Source organism: Bubalus kerabau, chromosome 4, assembly GCF_029407905.1.
Source record: "Bubalus kerabau isolate K-KA32 ecotype Philippines breed swamp buffalo chromosome 4, PCC_UOA_SB_1v2, whole genome shotgun sequence".
NCBI classification, from domain to species: Eukaryota; Metazoa; Chordata; class Mammalia; order Artiodactyla; family Bovidae; genus Bubalus; species Bubalus kerabau.
This window is the reverse complement of record NC_073627.1, coordinates 46,131,667-46,152,403: the sequence shown is the minus strand read 5'-3', so window position 1 is coordinate 46,152,403 and position 20,737 is coordinate 46,131,667. Positions and strand designations below refer to the sequence as shown.

The 20,737-nt window shown below is 47.9% G+C and overlaps 1 protein-coding gene across 2 annotated transcripts; it reads left to right on the top strand.

Moving 5' to 3' along the window:
* The first annotated feature begins 3,361 nt into the window (after window positions 1-3,361).
* COPRS (coordinator of PRMT5 and differentiation stimulator) lies at window positions 3,362-7,936 on the top strand. 2 transcript variants are annotated; one of them, XM_055580124.1, is made up of 4 exons: window positions 3,362-3,531; window positions 6,128-6,194; window positions 6,577-6,798; window positions 7,510-7,936. In XM_055580124.1, the coding sequence occupies exons 1-4, from the start codon at window positions 3,433-3,435 to the stop codon at window positions 7,677-7,679; spliced, it is 558 nt and encodes a 185-aa protein (XP_055436099.1). In that variant the 5' UTR covers window positions 3,362-3,432; the 3' UTR covers window positions 7,680-7,936. The 2 variants fall into 2 exon arrangements, with proteins under 2 accessions (XP_055436099.1, XP_055436100.1); XM_055580125.1 differs by lacking the exon at window positions 3,362-3,531 and adding an exon at window positions 3,777-3,854.
* The last annotated feature ends 12,801 nt before the right edge of the window (window positions 7,937-20,737 follow it).

Sequence of the window (20,737 nt, the reverse complement as noted above, 5' to 3'; positions counted from 1 at the left end):
CAGTTCTAAACTTGCTTCTTGACCTGCACATAGGTTTCTCAGGCAGGTCAGGTGGTCTGGTATTCCATCTCTTTCAGAATTTTCCACAGTTTATTGTGATCCACACAGTCAAAGGCTTTGGCATAGTTAAGAAAGAAGAAATAGATGTTTTTCTGGAACTCTCTTGCTTTTTCGATGATCCAGCAGATGTTGGCAATTTGAACTCTGGTTCCTCTCCCTTTTCTAAAACCAGCATCAACATTTGGAAGTTCATGGTTCATGTATTGCTGAAGCCTGGCTTGGAGAATTTTGAGCATTAGTAGTGTGTGAGATGAGTGCAATTGTACAGTAGTTTGAGCATTCTTTGGGATTGGAATGAAAACTGACCTTTTCCAGTCCTGTGGCCTCTGCTGAGTTTTCCAAATTTGCTGGCATATTGAGTGTAGCACTTTCACAGCATCATCTTGCAGGATTTGAAAATACCTCAACTGGAATTCCATCACCTCCACTAGCTTTGTTCGTAGTGAGACTTTCTAAGGCCCACTTGACTTCTCATTCCAGGATGTCTGGCTCTAGGTGAGTGATCATACCATTGTGATTATCTGGGTCATGAAGATCTTTTTTGTACAGTTCTGTGTATTCTTGCCACCTCTTAATATCTTTTCTGCTTCTGTTAGGTCCATACCATTTCTGTCCTTTATCGAGCTCATCTTTGCGTGAAATGTTCCCTTGGTATCTCTAATTTTCTTGAAGAGATCTCTAGTCTTTCCCATTCTGTTGTTTTCCTCTATTTCTTTGCATTGATTGCTGAGGAAGGCTTTCTTATCTCTCCTTGCTATTCTTTGGAACTCTGCATTCAGATGCTTATATCTTTCCTTTTCTTCTTTGCTTTTCGCTTCTCTTTTCACAGCTATTTGTAAGGCCTCCCCAGACAGCCATTTTGGTTTTTTGCATTTCTTTTCCATGGGGATGGTCTTGGTCCCTGTCTCCTGTACAATGTCACGAACCTCCGTCCATAATTCATCAGGCACTCTATCAGATCTAGTCCCTTAAATCTGTTTCTCACTTCTACTGTATAATCATAAGGGATTTGATTTAGGTCATACCTGAATGGTCTAGTGGTTTTCCCTACTTTGTTCAATTTAAGTCTGAATTTGGCAATAAGGAGTTCATGATTTGAGCCACAGTCAGCTCCCGGTCTTGTTTTTGTTGACTGTATAGAGCTTCTCCATCTTTGGCTGCAAAGAATATAATCAATCTGATTTCGGTGTTGACCATCTGGTGATGTCCATGTGTAGAGTCTTCTCTTGTGTTGTTGGGAGAGGGTGTTTGCTATGACCAGTGCGTTATCTTGGCAAAACTCTGTTAGCCTTTGCCCTGCTTCATTCCGTACTCCAAGGCCAAGTTTGCCTGTTACTCCAGGTGTTTCCTGACTTCCTACTTTTGCATTCCAGTCCCCTGTAATGAAAAGGACATCTTTTTTGGGTGTTAGTTCTAAAATGTCTTGTAGGTCTTCATAGAACCGTTCAACTTCAGCTTCTTCAGCATTACTGGTTGGGGTCTATAAGGGTGTATGAAATGTTAGAGTTTTGATCAATCTGGCTTGGTTTCTAATGGGTTAACACTAAGACCTGGTTAACTCAGGGTGAGTGTCACTGGGCTCCTGAGTTGTCTCATCCATTTGTGGGAGAGTTGTAGCCTGATTCCAGCCCAAGTTCTAGAGAAACCTGTTTACAGAGAAAAGAGTATAATGGGATTAAAGCTACAATTGCATAAAAAGTTTTTAAGCTCTTATGCACTGTTTTATGCACTATTATGTAGATGCGGGTGGACTATTGTAACAGGTTTTGGCCACCTCATGCGAAGAGTTGACTCATTGGAAAAGACTCTGATGCTGGGAGGGATTGGGGGCAGGAGGAGAAGGGGACGACAGAGGATGAGATGGCTGGATGGCATCACTGACTCGATGGACGTGAGTCTTAGTGAACGGGAGTTGGTGATGGCCAGGGAGGCCTGGCGTGCTGCAATTCATGGGGTCACAAAGAGTTGGACATGACTGAGCGACTGAACTGAACTGAACAGGTTTTGACTTCCAATAAACTGTGGAAAATTCTGAAAGAGATGGGAATACCAGACCACCTGACCTGCCTCTTGAGAAACCTGTATGCAGGTCAAGAAGCAACAGTTTAGAACTGGACATGGAACAACAGACTGGTTCCAAATAGGAAAAGGAGTACGTGAAGGCTGTATATTGTCACCCTGCTTATTTAACTTCTATGCAGAGTACATCATGAGAAACGCTGGGCTGGAAGAAGCACAAGCTGGCATCAAGATTGCCGGGAGAAATATCAATAACCTCAGATAGGCAGATGACACCACCCTTATGGCAGAAAGTGACGAGGAACTAAAAAGCCTCTTAATGAAAGTGCAAGAGGAGAGTGAAAAAGTTGGCTTAAAGCTCAACATTCAGAAAACGAAGATCATGGCATCTGGTCCCATCACTTCATGGTAAATAGATGGAGAAACAGTGTCAGACTATTTTTTTGGGCTCCAAAATCACTGCAGATGGTGACTGCACCCATGAAATTAAAAAATGCTTACTCCTTGGAAGGAAAGTTATGAGCAACCTAGATAGCATATTCAAAAACAGAGACATTACTTTGCCAACAAAGGTCTGTCTAGTCAAGGCTATGGTTTTTCCAGTAGTCATGTATGGATGTGAGAGTTGGACTGTGAAGAAAGCTGAGCGCCCAAGAATTGACATTTGAACTGTGGTGTTGGAGAAGACTCTTGAGAGTCCCCTGGACTGCAAGGAGATCCAACCAGTCCATTGTAAAGGAGATCAGTCCTGGGTGTTCTTTGGAAGGACTGATGCTAAACCTGAAACTCCAATACTTTGGCCACCTCATGCGAAGAGTTGACTCACTGGAAAAGTCTCTGATGCTAGGAAGGATTGGGGGCAGGAGGAGAAGGGGACAACAGAGGATGAGATGGCTGGAAGACATCACCGACTCGATGGACGTGAGTTTGAGTGAACTCCGGGAGTTGGTGATGGACAGGGAGGCCTGGCCTACTGCAATTCAGGGGGTTTCAAAGAGTCGGACACGACTGAGCGACTGAACTGAACTGAATAGGTTTTGAAAGCAAGCATGTCCATTGTGATTGGGACCCAGCTAGTCGTCTAGCCCTGGGACCTTCATCGCCAGTGGCTACAAAAATTAGATTTCGGAACGGTTGGGTAGACCGGGCTTTCGGAGGCGGGCACTCCCCGCCCCTTACTCCGCCCCGTCCGTTGCCCCGCCTCTGGCTCCCTCTTGACCCCCGCGCCCCGCCCTCCAGCCGAGAGCACCCCAGGCTGATTGGCTCTCAACGGCGTATCCTCGGGCCGGCAGCCAGGCTGGCGCGTCACGTGGCCGAGCGGCGACCTGGGCGCCGAGCCGCGGGCAGACAGGGATGGACTCTCCGACCGCCGCGGCCCAGGCGTTGGGGGCCGCCGAGCAGCCGCGGGGCCTGCAGCTGCCGAGCGGGCGGGAGGTGCCCCCGAGTCCGGGGGTGAGCGCGGCGCGGGGCCTGGGCGCGTCCACCACCTGCGGTCGGGGGCGGGAAGTTGCGGGGGCTCGCGGGGCGTGGGCCACGGAACCGGGGAAGCGCTCCCGGCCCGCTTCGAGCAGCCCGGCCGTTTGGGCGCGCGCCCGAGCTAGAAACAGCCGGGCCGCGGAACTGTGGGGCGGGGCAACCTCGAGGACGTGGGTGGGCGCGCCGGGCTGGGAGTGCTGGCTGTTGGCTCCAGGGCGCTTTTGCGTCCTTGCTAAATGGGAGGTGATGCTGCTGACCGAGAGCTGGGGCTGCTGCTGGGGGGCCTGAGCTGGGGCCAGGTGAGGGCGGCGAGGAGAGCGACTTTCCCTGAAGGATCCGTGTCCCATGGTGGGGATGCTCAGCTAAGCCAGAGCACCGGATGATGGCTCCTGCGCGCTCTCCTTTTCACTGAAACCAAAAGGCCGCGTTTGACGCAGGCTTTCTAGAAACTTGTTTTCTTTTGCGCGCCAGACGGCTCCCGGTTTCTCAAAGACTGCTATTACAGTCATGTCCTGCCCTTGTTCAGTAATCCCTTTTAGACGGTGAGCTCCTTGAGGGTAGGAACGCTCTGTTTAGTGCTGTAAACCCGGTGCGTAGCGTAGTGCCTGGCACTTGACACACGCATATTTATTAATTGGATGGAAGAGGAATGCTTGTCGAAGCATCAGAGACATCCTAACCAAAATAAGATAGGAAAAATGTAGTGGTAGGCTTATAAAGAAAATTACTTTAGCGGGCAGGTAGGATGAGACTGATTTTGTCAGGCCACATCAGGAAGGTTCCTGCACTTCCTCTCCAAGATGAGAGGATAGTGGTCGTGGCAGAGGCGTGGAGATGAGGATGTGCAGGGCAAATGGTTGGGAGCTTGGAGAGAGAACTGTGCAGCACAAGTTGACGGAGCCTGAAGGGGCAATGTGGATGCCATGACGAATTTTGTACTCTAGCAGTGGAGACCTATTGAGGTTTCTGGGCAGAGTGGTGATTTCCAGTGTGAGGCCGCGGCCAGATGGGTGAGTGTGGGCTCCTGGTGGTCCAGTGGCTAAGACTCTGTGTTCCCAGTTCAGGGGACCCTGGTGGGGGCTCCCATATGCTGTAACTAATACCTGGTGCAGCCAAATTAAGAAAAAAAAAAGTGGGTGAGTGGGAAGGCGGTTAGGGAGCTCTTGCAATAGAAGAGGTGAGAAGTCCCACTACTGGTCAGCAGGAGTGACCGGAAGTTGTCACCGACTACTGGAGATGGAATTAGCTCATTAAATCCAGGTAGGACTAGGTCGTGAGCTAACTGGGGCAGGTGCCAAGCGCAGTTTAAGTGTAGGGGCAAAGAAGGTGGGTTTCAGCTCAGTAAATGTTATATTCCTGCTGTGTGCTAGGTGTCTTCATCAGTGTTATCTCATTATAAACCTCCTGCCAGGTTAGAACAATTGTTCCCAATGTCCAGAGACGGAAACCCTGGCATGGTGGCTGAAGTGGTGTGTCCCAGGTATAGTCTGAGTGATAGGGATTGAAGTAAGGTCTTCTCATGCAGGCTGTGAACATTTCTCGCCTCACTTAGAAAGACATCTTCACAGGTGATAGGATTTCAGGAACTCTCTCCCTTTTTTTGTTTTTGGCCATACTGCCCAGATACGGAATCTTAGTTCCCCGACCAGGGATTGAACCCATGCCCCCTGCATTGGAAGTGTGGAGTCTTAGCCACTGGATTGCCAGGGAAGTCCCAGGATTTCAGAACTTATGAGTGATGGGAGCAGAGAAACCTAGCGATGGCTATGAAGGAAGATGATTTCCTGGCAGCAACTGCCGATTTCCCTTGAGCAGCTAAAGCTCTTTTGTCCTCATCTGTCGGTCAGGAGATGAAATTTGATAAAAGAGCTATTAGCTAGATAAAAAGTTAAGGTAAAAATGAACACGGAGGTATCCACTGCGGGGAAACAGCAGCCGGCCCCAGGGCTGAGGGAACAAAGGGGTGAGATTGGAATGACTAAAATGTCCAAGCTCAGGGGAGAATTTCAGGGAGCTGAAATTCCAGCCTCTGGGGACGGGGTCCTGTCCTGGCTAGTTTGGAGTCTCTGAGCTTGGAGGAGGAGTCCTAAGGGCCCAGACTGATCAAGAGAGGGCCTGGTGAGGGACTTCCTTGGTGGTCCAGTGGCTAAGACTCCACGCTTCAGTGCAGGCAGCCTGGGTTCGATCCCTGGTCAGGGAACTAGATCCCACATGCCAAAATTAAAGATCTAGAGTCCTGCAGCTTAAGAGGTGGTGCAGCCAAATAAATATTAAAAAAAAAAAAAAAAAAAAAAAGGTAGGGCCCAGCGAGGAGACTGGCTCTGTATGTGCTGGCAGCCTGTACACTGGGTTCAGTAGGCACTCTGTGAAGGCAGGTGATCCTGCCGGCAGGGGTGATGCCCGCAGGAATGGGAAGCAGCAAGTCCCAACGTAACAGGGCACAATAGAAATGTGGGTTGCAGGGTCCCGCCCCAGCCTCGCAAAGGAGGGTCTGAAAGGGTGGATCTGGGGCTAAAATGCTGGCCATTCCCGAGATATCCAAGTCCTGGGTCCTTGTTTCTTCTTCCCGCAGGCTGCTTTTGCCCCAGCTGACCACTCCAGTCAGGAGAGAGCAACCGAGAACGCCACAGATCGACTAGGCAAGTAGGCGATAGAGGCTGGGGGGGCTCTTGGGATAGACCAAGGAAGTCTGTACTGTGAAAGGTTATCATTGCCAGAAGCCCTTTCTCTCCGTGTCATTTAAACCACCTGAAAATACACACTGCCCGATTTGCTCATGTGAGTGAAAAGACCTGGTAATGAATGGCCTCGTTTAAGACAGAACATCTTATTGAAAATAAATGATCAACCCTACTTCTAAAACTGGGAACAGAACAACAGTTTTTAAATAAGTGCTCTGGTGGCTAAGGGGCTCCGCACGCTTGTTACTGTTGCCCTCTCGGTAAGTTTGCCGAACATCTTCCTAGCCGAACACCATCAGGTTGTTGTTTTAAGATGTTCTTCCTTTTGTCGATTTCTTAGCCAATGGAGCACAGAGCATCCCTCACGATAGCCCTGCCCATGGTGACGGCACCCATTGTGAAGAGGAAGGCTTTGCTGAAGATGACGAGGATTCTGATGGGGAACCGAGTCCCTGGGAGCTGTCAGAAGGAATGTCTGGCTGTCTACCCAAGGAACAGGCTGGTGATCTTTTTCACGAGGACTGGGACCTAGAATTGAAAGCAGATCAGGGGAATCCATATGGTAGGTGCGGGGTTTCTGGGGTCCTAGGCCAGGCTCTAGTGCAGTCAGAAAGAATCTGCCTGCCAGTGCAGGAAACGCAAGAGATGAGGGTTTGATCCCTGGGTTGGGAAGATCCCCTGGAATAGGAAATGGCAGCCTACTCCAGTGTTCTTGCCAGGAAAGTCCCATGGACAGAGGATCCTGGCAGGCTACATATAGTCCATGGGGTCACACAGGCCAGGCTCCTGAGACCCTCCTACCAGATTAACCCGTAACAGTTTGGAAGAGGGAGCCACGTCTATTAGCTTTGCCTGATAGCTCTTGCAGGTCTGAAATTTCTGTGACGGCTCCTCTTTCATATTGGAGGTGGGGGTTGGTGGGGGGAAGTGCCAGTTTTACATTTTATTTTATAATAGTGTGGGTCTGTTGAATGTTGAAACAACATTACTCTCTCCAAATATCTTTGTATGAATGGATCAGCCGCAGACAGAAGTGCTCTCAGTTGCTTTCTCTGCACTGCTAAAAACCTGTGTCAGAGAAGCGGGACTGTGGGTGGCCTCAGAATGAAGGTGCTCGGGATTCTCCAGCAACGGAAGAACTGTGCATGCGTGTGTGCCCGCGTGTGCATATGTTTAAGCAAAGATGTGCAAGTGTCTGTCCCCTAGGTATTTTGGGGTCTGTCTTATCACACTCCCTCCTTCCTTTTAATCTGTCTTTTAAAACTGCCTGCAGATGCTGACGACATCCAAGGTTGCCTTTCTCAAGAGGTCAGACCCTGGGTGTGCTGTGCCCCACAAGGAGACATGATCTATGACCCCAGTTGGCACCATCCGCCTCCACTGATACCCCATTATTCCAAGATGGTCTTTGAAACGGGACAGTTTGATGATGCAGAAGACTGAGGGTGTCACTTTGGCCTGGTGGGTGGGTAGATGGGCCGCTGAGGTCAAGGTCTCCTTTCTTTGAGGTGTGAGAGGTTACATCTAGGGAAACATTCCCAGTGATCCCCCAGTTGGGCAAACGGACTGGTGTTAAGTAAGGTCCTGAGTGCCCTGGCTCTGTTGTTGTTGTTTTTATAAGCTCCTCCTTGGAACGTGTGTTTATGTCTGTGTTGGGGGGAGGAACCGTGTTCTTTATAAATAAAAGAAGAAAAAAGTCAGTGTGCTTTTGCCTACTTCCTCCCCCTTTTTCATTAGATAATTCTGAGAAAAGCTTCCTCTCCTCATTTAAAGCCCTTCAGTCCATTTTCAGGATTGATGTATTTTGAGATGAAAGATTAAATGACTCTGTGAAAGAAAACAATATTTTAGTTTGGCCTCTGTGGATCTGGTCCTACTGACCAGAAACTGAGACGCTGGTGACTTCACGGCTGACTTCTATTCCCGTTGTGGAAAATTGACCATTTACTTAGTTAACAAGGACTTTCTGCAGGCTGGAAAATGAAATGGCAAATTAATTAAAGCAGCAATTGTATAACCCTCAATTGGCCTGAAAGGATTTTACACTCTGTTTTCCATTTAATCTTCTAATCCTTACAATTACTTACATAAGTCACTTAAAAAAATTTTTTTTAACCTCATTTTATTATTACTATTTATTTATTTATTTTTTAACCTCATTTTAGAGAAGAGGAAAATAAGGCTCAAAATGTTTTGACCTCTCCCAGATCACATGGCTGGGAGACAGCAGAACTGTGACTTGATCCCACACACGACTCTGAAGTCTTCCATGGTTGCCCTCGTGTGTGCGTGTACGTGCGTGTGTGAGTCTGGAGGAGGGACCTGGGGGGCCACACCTCGGCAGGTTTGTGATGCCCCAGACCGAGTCAGTCACACTTGCCCCTTTGGCAGGCTGAGGAATTGCGTCTTACCTCCCTGCCCCCTTAATGAAACTGAATCAAGAAAAAGTTTCAGACTTGAAACCTGAGTCCACTTCACAGCAGTTACATGAACAGTGAACCATTTAAGCAATTTTTTGGAGGCCCATAAAAAGTGTGCTGGGCTTCCCAGGTGGTGCTAGTGGTAAAGAACCTGCCTGCCAATGTAGGTTAGATGAAAGAGAAGTGGGTTTGATCCATGGGTTGGGAAGATCCCGTGGAGGAGGGCATGGCAACCCACTCCAGTATTCTTGCCTGGAATCCCATGGACAGAAGAGCCTGGCAGGCTACAGTCCATGGGGTCACAAAGAGTCGGACACGACTGAGCAACGAAGGACGCATGCATAATGTGTGAATAAGGCAGCACCATATGAGGGAGGGCAGTGGCTTTGGCTGTGAGGAGCCCTCATGGCCATGGCTGTCCTAGGGAGAAAAAACGGTCCCTTCCGCTGTCCTTCCTGGAGAGACAGTGGTAGACCACAGTCCCACACCACTCTTGCTGTACTCCTCCCAGTGTCATGAGTATGTCTGATGTTAAAAAAGGACCTTGAGAAATTGAGCCAAGAAACACTGAGGGCTGGGGGACCATGGCAGAATTGCCAAAAAGAAAACTGGTGGTATGGCAGGTTATGTGGGTGTGTGCAGTTATGAGGCAGCTGGAACTTGAGTAGAAGCAGAAGTCATGAGGTGGGGAGAGTCCGTGTATGTCGGAGGGAAGGAAGAAAAGAAGCACGTGTGCATGAGTAACTGAGCAAAGAAAATTGACAAGCTGCCTGGTCCATGGAAGGGTGGTGCATGTGGATTCTTGTTGCTTTTAAAAAGTTACTCTTTGCCATTCTTCTTGGGTCTTCCCAGCAATATTCTTTTAAGGACGTTAGAATGGTTTTTACAATTGAAAGTTGGGTATGTCAGGAGAACAGGAAAAGAAGGGAGGGGCTAGTCCATTGTTCTGCTTTAGGTCTCATTCTGATGCCCTCTTCTAGGGTGGATCAAACACAGAAGGATATCGACAGGTGGGTGACTCCCCAGGCTGTGAACCCTGGTTATCTCAAGGGGGTGAAGCGCGAGTTAAAAAAAAAGAAGTAGGGACTTGGAAAAATACTAATGATATAATAAGTGAAAATATAGACTCTAGAACCATTCTGATATTATTGGAAACCTGAAAAAATGGCATATGTATGGGATAAGGATTAACATGGACAAATGGAAACAATTTGATCAGACAGTGGAGGTGTTGGCAATTTGCTTTTGTATTTTTGTTTATTCAATATAGATTTTGCAGTGAGGTATTTAAAGACATGTTGTTTTCCTAAAACAAGATGCCTCTGCCTTGTCATCCCCATTCTCTCTGACAAGTGTCACGGCACCTGCCCCCCTCGGCTACAGTCGCTGGCATTTGGGTCCACCTCCTTCCTCAGAGTGAGAGCTCTCTGAAGGCAGGACCATGTCTGACTCCTCAGCTTCCCTGTTTCTTTAAGACAGCGTATAGCAATAGGACAGAGAGAACCGTCTGGAAGTGGTCAGATTTGCAACCATCCTTTACTCTGAAAGCCTTCAGTCAATGACCATGTAAACTTTGTTCTCCAAACACTATACAGTGTGTGTATGACAAATGAGTTTGTAATACAGATTATCAGATAAACGACAAATCATCATATGAGAAATAATTGAATAAAAAGGAAATGTCACAGTGACTTCTAACCAGCATCCTATAGTGAAGAACTTCCATTTTTGGTACTAAAAAAATACAAACCAAAAAACCCAAAGCCAAAAAGCTACTATATATCTGAATCTCTGATTTCTGAACTGAGACTTACAATCTCAGATTAGGGAGAGAACATGGATGTTGCTTAGTTTGGCCTGCTCGTGTGTGTAAGAATCATCTCTGCTCACTTCCGGCCACGGGGAGCTCATTACCTCAGAAGGAGCCCACCCATTGCTGGTCAGTGCTACTTGCTGGAAAATTCTCTCTGGTATGGAGTTGGAATCTAGCCACCTGGTGGTCCTGGTCTGCACTGTGGTCCTGATATTTTTTCCATTGTAGGAAATGAGCACTCGTACCCTCTCTCCCATCACTTCATGGCAAATAGATAGGAAACAGTGGAAAGTGTCAGACTTATTTTTTGGGGCTCCACAATCACAGCAGATGGTGATTGCACCCATGAAATTAAAAGATGCTTACTCTTTGGAAGAAAAGTTATGAGCAACCTAGATAGCATATTGAAAAGCAGAGACATTACTTTGCCGACAAAGGTCCGTCTAGTCAAGGCTATGGTTTTTCCTGTGGTCATGTACGCATGTGAGAGTTGGACTGTGAAGAAAGCTGAGCACTGAAGAATTGATGCTTTTGAACTGTGGTGTTGGAGAAGACTCTTGAGAGTCCTTTGGACTGCAAGGAGATCCAACCAGTCCATTCTAAAGGAGATCAGCCCTGGGATTTCTTTGGAAGGAATGATGCTAAAGCTGAAACTCCAGTACTTTGGCCACCTCATGCGGAGAGTTGACTCATTGGAAAAGACCCTGATGCTGGGAGGGATTGGGGGCATGAGGAGAAGGGGACAACAGAGGATGAGATGGCTGGATGGCATCACTGACTCGATGGATGTGAGTCTGAGTGAGCTCCGGGAATTGGTGATGGACAGGGAGGCCTGGCGTGCTGCAATTCATGGGGTTTCAAAGAGTTGGACACGACTGAACGACTGAACTGAACCCTCTCTCCAGCTTTTCCTTTTCTAGGGACTTGCAAACATGTGTCTGAAATCGAGAGATTGGGGGAGAAGAAGGTAGAGGGGGGAAGGGAGGAGGGGGTGGAGAGGGGAAGTGGGGAAGGGAATGTTTTGTGGGTTTGGCAGGCATTGCAGCGTTGAGAGAGGTTGAACTTGTTCAATGCATGTGGAATAGAAGAGGACCAAGGACAGAACCCTGGGGAGCATTTGTGATTACCGGGTAGACAGAAAGATCGGATCCTGAGGGCAGGCTGTGACCCAGGAGGAGGAAAACCCAGGTGTGGGCGCCCCTCAAGTGATATCTAAGGAGGAGAGACTTTTAAGGAAGAGGGAGTGGCCATCTCTTCTGGAGGCCAGGTAAGATGCAGGGCACTCAGAAAGTGCTCTGAGAACGTATTGACTTGGGGTCAGTGCAGGGGTGGGGATGGGGCATCACAGGCTGACACATTTTGAGGGATGATGCGGCATCACAGGCTGACACATTTTGAGGGATGCACCCGGACTTTTGGTGCTGCTGTTTCTCTTGGGCTGGACGGGGGGCAGTGGTGATTTCCGGCCAGCTTCTCTCAGAATGTGCAACCAGGCCAGGAAGAGGCAGTGATGGGAAAGCAAAGGAGTGACCAGCGAGAGGGGCAGACATGGGAAGAGGCTGCTGGAGAAATAGAGGCAGGAAGGGACTGTTAGCGGAGACAGAAGAGAAACTCTTATTCTGGCGTTTCTTTCAAATAATCACATTAACCAGGAAAGAAACCACAGCTGACCCCTTTAAAAACTTGGGTGATGGAAAGGAGAGGAAAAATGTGTTTCTTGTGTGTCTGGGTGACATTTCTGATGCGCCCTGTTTTCTCTCCTGTCCTGTCTCCATGCAAGCAGGCTTCTTGCCTTCATGTAGGCACATGATGGAGTCGAAAACAGCCAAGACATTTTTTGTTTTTTTTAGCTTCGGTTTTACAGAAAGGGATTTTTAAATTAAAAAAGAAATGTGTATATATTTGGTAAGCAGGCAAAGGAGTTTGAGGCCAACAAACTATGAATCTTGTAGAAATTTGGGAAGAAAGAATTTTCCCCAGGCCAAAAAAAAAAAAAAAAAAAAGTCCCCTAGTCTATGAGAAGGAAGATGGAGAGAACAAAGAGAGCACTCTGGAGACGCTAAGATCAGATGGAATTATGAACCCTACTTCTCAGTGTGTCCCTGGGGGGTTAGGTCTCCAGAATGATAGATGTTGGTGCTCCTAGGCAGTCAGGACCATCTCCCCAAAGATGCCCAGGTCTTGAGCAGGCAGAGGACTGGAGGGACCCAGAGGGGCCATGGGACAGAAAAGACCTGTGAAGATGGATATCGGATGGTGTCTTGCACTGCTTGAGGTGCTTGAGAAAGTGTGAACCCCAAAAGGTACACATGGAAGCTCAGGGTCGGAAACTGGGATGGTCAAAGAGACGATCGTTTTGCTTCTTGAACCCCTGAAACGTAGAATTAACAGAAGCCAAGATGAGAATGAATTACTGCTGGGGGCAGGGGGCCAGATCATCAGGTAGGTATGATGGTGTATTGAAAGTATCATCATGGGCTGATTCATATCAGAGTGCTGATAATTTTTGCTTCGTTTTTATTTTCTATCTGGATGAAAAACTCCCCGTTTTTGTATTGTGGCAGAACAAACAGAATTGTGCCATTCACAATTTGTGTAAATCGTGCTGTGTATTTTTGTATGGCTCTGGCATGTTTCTGTCTGTTACGGCTTTCTTTCCTTTTGAAAGGTCTGGAGGAATGTACTCTTTCACCTCACCCCTAAATTAGTTTGGTGCAGTGTTTATTTTTAAAAAGTCTTTATTGAATTATTTATAATATTCAAATTTACAACATTTACACTATTGCTTCTGCTTTTTGGGTTTTATGTACATTTACAATATTTACACATTTACAATATTGATTCTGCTTTTTTATGTTTTGGTTTGGTTTTCTGGCTCGGAGGCACGTGGTATCTTAGCTCCCCAACTGGGGGTTGAACCCGCAGCCCCTGCATTGGAAGGCAAAGGGAAGTCCCTGGTGCTGTTTCTAGTGGGGACAGCATGGTCATCATGAGACCCTGGGGGGATGGGGGATGGTGCCTCCTGTAGCTCTCTCTCAGGTGCTTGGTGCTTGGTGGGTTGACTGTGAAGGCTGCAAAGACCACACCGTCTTTATGTATAGGAGCAACTGGCTGGACTCTGCAAGGCTGCAGTGCCCTGAGGAAACCCGAGACCGCCTTCCAGGGAGAAGGAAGATGCTCATTGGCTTAATAAATACCCTGGCATTGCACTGCCCCTGGTTTTCCGGAGTCCGCATTCCTGGACCCAACTTTCCCAGGATGGTTGGAATATGGAGAAAGAGAAAAAACAAAACAACCCACAACAGCCCAATACCCTGGCTGTAGCCCATGTGGATTCTGCCTGCCAGTTCTCCCAGAGCAGATTCCCCACCCAAATAACAGACTGCTGGATCTGGAGGACTCCGTGTGTGTGTGTGCACACATGTGTGTGAGCGTGGCAGGCCCAGGAGAAGTGGGAGGGTGTAACAGGAAGGCAAGCTGCACGGCTGGCTCCCGCTGTGTTGACTTAGCAAGTCTGGCTGCAAAGCCAAGGCCTTTGGAAAAGCACGGCCTCCCAGTTTCTGGCAGTTTCTGTGGAGCTGGTTCCAGGACTCAGATCTTGCAGGTGTTGATGGGCAGGAGGAGAGTTCAACTGGGTCCCAGGGCACCAAGGTTGAGAGGGTCCCACCAGGATGTGTCCTCACTCAGGGCCTGGGGAGTAAAACACAGCCACAGTTTCAGGAGAGGGCATTTCTCTCCATCTTAACAGGGTTCTCCGGTCCTCCCGCTTTGAGTCAGAGAGAGGTTTCCCCAGGAGGCATGCTCCCACTTTCTGCCATTGCAAGGTACAATTGGCTTTCCTTTTCTTCTCCCCCCCACACCTTTTCCGGTGAGGTGATTGTGATTTCAAAAGCCATTTCCTCTGACAGATTCTTGTGAGCTGTTGAACAAATGTGGCAGTTAGACCTTAGAGCCATGTGTTTGGCAACTCAAGGCAGGCGCCTCAATCTCTGCTGGCTGCCATCTGTAGCCTTACCCCGTTCCTCCAGCAGGTGGCAGTACAGACCCACCCACGCGCTGTGTGCCGTGTGAGCCGCGGGGAGGGCGAGGGGCCCTGGAGGAGCCGCTCAGCAGGCTCAGAGTTACCTTACTGTTAGTGGGCTTCCTGCTGATTAGCAGTCTCACCTGTGAGTTCACAGGCAGGATTTACTCCTGATTTGATAGAGGAGTTTTCTCAGAAAAGATTATTGTGAAATTTAGGGTAAGAGTCATCATCACCCACCCAGGCCCCCCCACACCAACACCCACCCCAGAGCCTGGCACACAGTAAGCGCTTAATATATGTTTGCTGACTTCAACCAAAGTGTGCATATGCACGCAGGAAAGTCAAATGCATCGTGCTACATCCCTCTGCCAGATGACACCTTTGGTGGTTTTTCTTAACAAAGCTTATAATTCTCATTTTACGGAAAGAGACACTGAGGCTCAGGGAGGTAAGAGAACTGGCCAAAATTCACAAAGAGGAGAGATCGTGACGCAAGTCATCTGACTCCCAAGTTTTCAGGCTTGAATGCTTGCTCTGCTGGGATGAGAAACATCTAGATTTAGCAACAGCTTAGGCTTCTCAGGTGAAGCAATGGCACCCCACTCCAGTACTCTTGCCTGGAAAATCCCATGGATGGAGGAGCCTGGTGGGCTGCAGTCCATGGGGTCGCTAAGAGTCAGACATGACTGAGCGACTTCACTTTCACTTTTCACTTTCATGCATTGGAGAAGGAAATGGCAACCCACTCCAGTGTTCTTGCCTGGAGAATCCCAGGGATGAGGGAGCCTGGTGGGCTGCCGTCTATGGGGTCACACAGAGTCGGACACGACTGAAGCGACTTAGCAGCAGGCTTCTCAGGTGGTGCTAGTGGTAAAGAATCCGCCTGCCAATGCAGGAGAACTGGGTTCAATTCCTGGGTTGGGAAGATTCCCTGGGAGAAGGGAAAGGCTACCCGCTCCAGTATTCTTGCCTGGGGAATCCCATGGACCCAGGAGCCTGGCAGACTATAGTCCATAGTTTGCAAAGAACTGGACACGACTGAATCGACTTAGCATGCAGGATGAATTTTGTTTGAGAAAAAGCAGGAGAATCCCAAGTAGACTCTATCTTTATTCATCAATTTATTCCTGAACACCTGCTACATACTGTCTTCTCAGGATGGAATGGTTCCTGCTATTAGGAAGCCCGGCACAAACATGAACCCTGCTGTCACCACGGGAGAACTACGTAGGCCCAGGGTATGGTGGGAACCCTGAAGAAGGAGTGACAGGTCAAGGAGACCCCTAAAAGGAGACAACCTAGAAGCTGAGTGCTAGAGGGCTTGGCCTTCGTGAAGTGGGTGGAGGATCAGCCAGGCAGCTGTGTGTAGAGAAGCCTCCAGGTGTGAGAAGGTCTCATGTATTTGGGGACATGGGGAGGGATGAAGTCAGGTTAAGCAGGAGTCCTTGAAAGATAGGCCAAGAAGCTTGAAGGGTGCTTAGCAGGAATGTGTGGTGGGCAGATTTTCGTTTTCAAAAGAACCTCCTAGTTCTTGGTGGGAGGAGGCTGAGACCCAAGCCAGGGAGGCCAGTCTTGGGGCTGTAATCTAGTAAGAGAGGATGGGGACCTAAACTAGGGTGACGGCTCTAGAGATGGATGGGGAGGAACAGATAGGGACTATGTATTTAAGGGGGACAGATCACCTATAAGGGTTCAGTGAGGGAAAGGAGAGTCTGGGCTGATCTCGAGGGCCATCCTGGTTTGGGGAACCGGATGGATGGAATGGTCTCTAAAGAGTGAATGACCTCTAGATTCATAAGACCTCTCACATCCACTATTTCAAGAGGAAGGTGCTCCTTGTTCCAGATGTTCAACTTTGTTCTCAGGGTTTGGAGGACTCCCCGGGGAGGGGGGGCTGTGTAGCCCTCCACCTTGAACTTCGCCTGTGAAGGTCACACATCAAGGGCACCCTCTGTCCTTTCTGTGCTCAGAGAGCAGATGTTCAGAGATGGCCCCGTTCTTGCACGTGGTGTGTGGGGTGGACACTCTGGATGCCTTGCTTAACATCTGTGGCCCTCTTCTTGATGACCACACCTTTCTTAGGGGTGGGGATCATGCCTAAGTTGATGTGTGTTTCCTGTCTTCTGTATTCGTCTCCTAGGCCTGCTTAACAAATAACCATGACCTTGGTGGTGTAAGGCAACAGAAATGAATTTTCTTGTAGTTTTGGAGTCCAGAAGTTCAAAATCAAGTTATTGGCAGGGCTGGAGCCCCCCCAGAGGCTCTAGCAGGGACGCTGTTTCTTGACTCCTTCACCTTGCGCTGGCGGCCGGCATCCTCAGCTTGTAGCTACTCACCCCGAGCACTGCCTTACTTCTCCATCCGTGCCTGTCTTCTCCTCTTCTGTCTCTCATAAGGGTACTTATCATCAGATTTAGGGCCCACTTGGGTTATCCAGGATGACCTCATCACAAGATCCTTAATTGCATCTACAAACACCCTTTTCCCAAATAAGGTCACTTTCCCAGGTCCAGGGGTTAGGACGGAGACATATCTTTTGGGAGACTGCCATTTAACCCACCACAGCCTCCGTGGGTGGCCAGACAATGAAATTGGGACCAAGGTGACATCATCGAGCCCCTGTGGACCAATCTGGAAGCCTGCCTGCTTCACGACTTCCGGTTATGTAATTCAATAAGTCCTCCTTACTGCTTTCAGCCAACATGACATGACTCCCGCTGCCTCTTGCTGCTCAAAGTGCCCTGGCTGACACATGTGTCCATTTGGAGTCCTGCATGTGGGCAGTGGGATGTAGGGGAGAGATTGCAGCGGTTGGAATTCTCCTCTGGGCTCTATTGTTGACACTGTGTGTGACCTTGGGCAGACCACAGGCTTGCTGACCACGGGCTTGAATGCATAAATGGGGCCCTTGTCCCTGTAAAAAGCTCTTCAAAATGGAAGCCACTGTGGTTTCTGTTGTTATGCCCTCTGCATTCCAAGAAAGACGTAACAGAACTGGAAAAAGGCCAGACAATGGAGTGATGCATGGCTTTTACCATTAGGGCAAGCTCCACAGTTAGACTTCTCCTGCCAGGAAAGATGGAGGCTGAGGAGGAGATGGAACTACAGTCTTTTGTATATAAGGCATAGCCACAAGGTAGAACAGATTTATTCCTCAAATCCTGGAGTCCTTGGAAGCCTAGGGTGCTCTTTCTGAAAGTTTGGGAAGTTGTTTCAGAGCAAACCACAGAAAGCAGCTGCTTTCCATGGTGGAGAGATGGACTGGAGGCCCGTGGGCATCGCGGTGCCCTGCACGTGGCGTCAGGGAGCCCTACCTTCCACTCCTGGCCCCAGCGGTGTGATGGTGAGCCATCTTCTCTGTTCCCTGTGTCTCAGTTTATTCACCAGAAACCTGGTAATAAGCTAGGAGTGAACTTCCACAGACTCACCATTGACCTCCCTGCCTCCCCCGCCCCCTCAACCCAGCGCTGAAAGTCCTGTGATCAGCTTCCGGCTTCTTACAAGTTCCTGTCATGGGCTTGCGGCGGAACTCACTGTGCATGAGCCTGCGTGAGGTCGCCTCTCCCTTACTGAGAACCACTTAAGCAATTCTCTCCTACCTTTCTTACATCGTCTGTTTCTCTTTCCTTACCAGATCACTCTGCTTAGAGTGTGCACAGAAACCACTATCATCTCTCCCATCTGAAAACAACCCTTCCTTAATCCGGCTTCTGCATCTAGCTCCTGCCCACTTTCTCAGCCCCACTCTGCAGCAAAACACCTCGCAAGAATTGTCTGTACTTGTCTCTTTTGCTCGATGAATCTGAACAAAACGAACACACTCGTGTAATTACCACCTGGGTTTTTTAAAAGAAGGACTATTATCAGTACCCCCGGAAGCCCTGTCCTCCTCCCAATCACTTACCCCTCCCTACACCCCAAGATAACCCCTATCCAGACTTAACAACACCATAGATGAGTTTTATCATTTTTAAATTTGATTGCAGTAAAATATTTGCAAAATGTACCGTCTTAAACTTTTCGAAGAATGCAATTCAGTGGCGCTGGGTACACTCACGATGTTGTGCAGCCACCGCCATGACTAGTTTCAGGACCTTTTTCATGGCTTCAGAAGGAAGCCCCACACGCGTTAGTGCTCCCCAACCCCCATTCTCCTGAGCCCTTGGCAACCGCTGATGTGCTTTATGTCTCCATGGACTTGCCTGTTCTAGACATTTCATGTAAATGGAGTCACACGATTCACGGCTTTGTGTGTCTGGTGCCCTTCACTGAGCAAACTCTCTTCCAGGTTCACCCATGCTGTAGCCTGTGTCAGCGGTTTGTTCCTTTTTTACGGCTGAATAGCATTCCATTGTGTTTCTACACCACATTTCTTTATCCATCCATCAGGTGATGGATGTATGGGTTGTTTCCACCTTTTTGCCATCTTGAATAGTGCCGCTATGAACATTCATGCACAGATTTTTGTTTGAGCACCAATTTTATCTGTTTTCAAACGTTTAGATTGGTCACATGATACATAGGCTTTTTTTTTTTTTAAAGAATCAGTTATTGTAAATTGAAGTATAGTTTATTTGTAATGTTTCAGGTGCATAGAAAAATGATTTTACATATATATAGTCTTTTTCAGATTCTTTCCATTATAGGTTATTATAGGATATTGACTGTAGTTCCCCATGCTATACAGTGGGTCCTTGTTATCTATTTTATATATAATAGTGTGTATCTATTAACACCAAGCTCCTAATTTGTCCCTTCCTTTCCTCTCCTCCTTTGGTAGCCATTTGTTTTCTATGCCTGTGAGTCTATTTCTGTTTTGTAAATAAGTTCATTTGTATCATTTTTTAGATTCCACATATAAGTGACATCACATGATATTTATCTTTCTATCTGACTTACTTCACTTAGCTGCAAATGACATTATTTCATTCTTTTCTTTATTGTTGGGGCTTCCCCAGTGGCTCAATGGTAAAGAATCCACCAGCAGTGCAGGAGACACAGGAGACGGGGGTTCAATCCCTGCATCAGGAAGATCCCTTGGAGGAGGCAGTGGCAGCCCACTCCAGTATTCTTGGCTGAAAAATCCCATGGACAGAGGAGATATATGCCCAGATATATGCCCAGGAGTGGGATTGGTGGATCAGATTCATTTTCTGTCTGACTTCATACTTTGTGAAGATTATATTCTCTAATGAGAGGTTCATCCACATTGCATAGCAGTAGCTTGCTCATTTGCAGTGCTCGATAAAATGTCATTATGTGACTGTATCATTTATCTAATTTATTTTTGATGGGTCATGTCCAGTTCTGGGATATTATGAAGAATGATACTATAAACATTTTTGTTCGTATCTTTTGGTGAACACATGGACAGATTTGCTGTTGGATGTATACCTAGGGTGGAGAAGGAAATAGCAACCCACTCCAGTATTCTTGCCTGGGGAATCCCATGGACAGAGGAACCTGGTGGGCTACAGTCCATGGGATTGCAAAGAGTTGGACACCACTTAGCAACTAAACCACCACTACCATATATCTAGGACTAGAATCACTGTCATATATTATGCACGTTTTTAGCTTTCATGCCAAAGGGTTTTCCAACAGTGTTTCAAATTTTCACTCCCTCAGCAGTGTGTGAAAGTTTCACTTGCTCCACATCTTCACTAACACGTGATGTTTCCACCTGAAAGTTTGGTAGATACCCGCAAACCGGGAAGTCCCAAACTTAACTCTTCTGTTCTCCTATAAACCTGATCCCTCTCCTGTTGATGACAACTTTATCCTTCCAGTTGCTCAGGCCAGAAACCTTGCAGTCACCACGATCTTCCCTTTTTTGTTGCCTTACTTCTAGCACATCCAGAATATGGTCTCATTCCTTACCCTGTTGCCATCCTTGCTGGAGCCATCATTTCTTACTTAGATTCCTGGAATGTCAATTGTGGTGAAATGTGCATAACACAAAATTTATCAGTTTAACATGTACGGTTCAGTGGTATTAAGTACATTCACCACAGGGTGATCATTGTAACATATAAGGTAGACCATCTCATTCCTCTGCTCAAAGTCCTCTAATGGACCTCACACTCCAGAGGAGGAGTCCAAGATCTTAGGGAGAATCCAGGGTCTTAGAACAGCACATGAGGACTTGTCCAACCGGATCTCCTCTTATGTGACTTCATCTCCTTCACTTCTCCTTGGCTCTATCCACCCCAGCCCCTTGGGCCTTTCGTGTTCCTGGAACAAG

What these genes read in the sequence shown, in the direction of transcription:
- COPRS (XM_055580124.1), top strand. Translation starts at nt 3,433, where the DNA reads ATGGACTCTCCGACCGCCGCGGCCCAGGCGTTGGGGGCCGCCGAGCAG. An exon ending in GAACGCCACAGATCGACTAG is followed by an intron (nt 6,195 to 6,576) that starts GCAAGTAGGCGA and finishes TCGATTTCTTAG; the next exon opens with CCAATGGAGCACAGAGCATC. An exon ending in AGATCAGGGGAATCCATATG is followed by an intron (nt 6,799 to 7,509) that starts GTAGGTGCGGGG and finishes AACTGCCTGCAG; the next exon opens with ATGCTGACGACATCCAAGGT.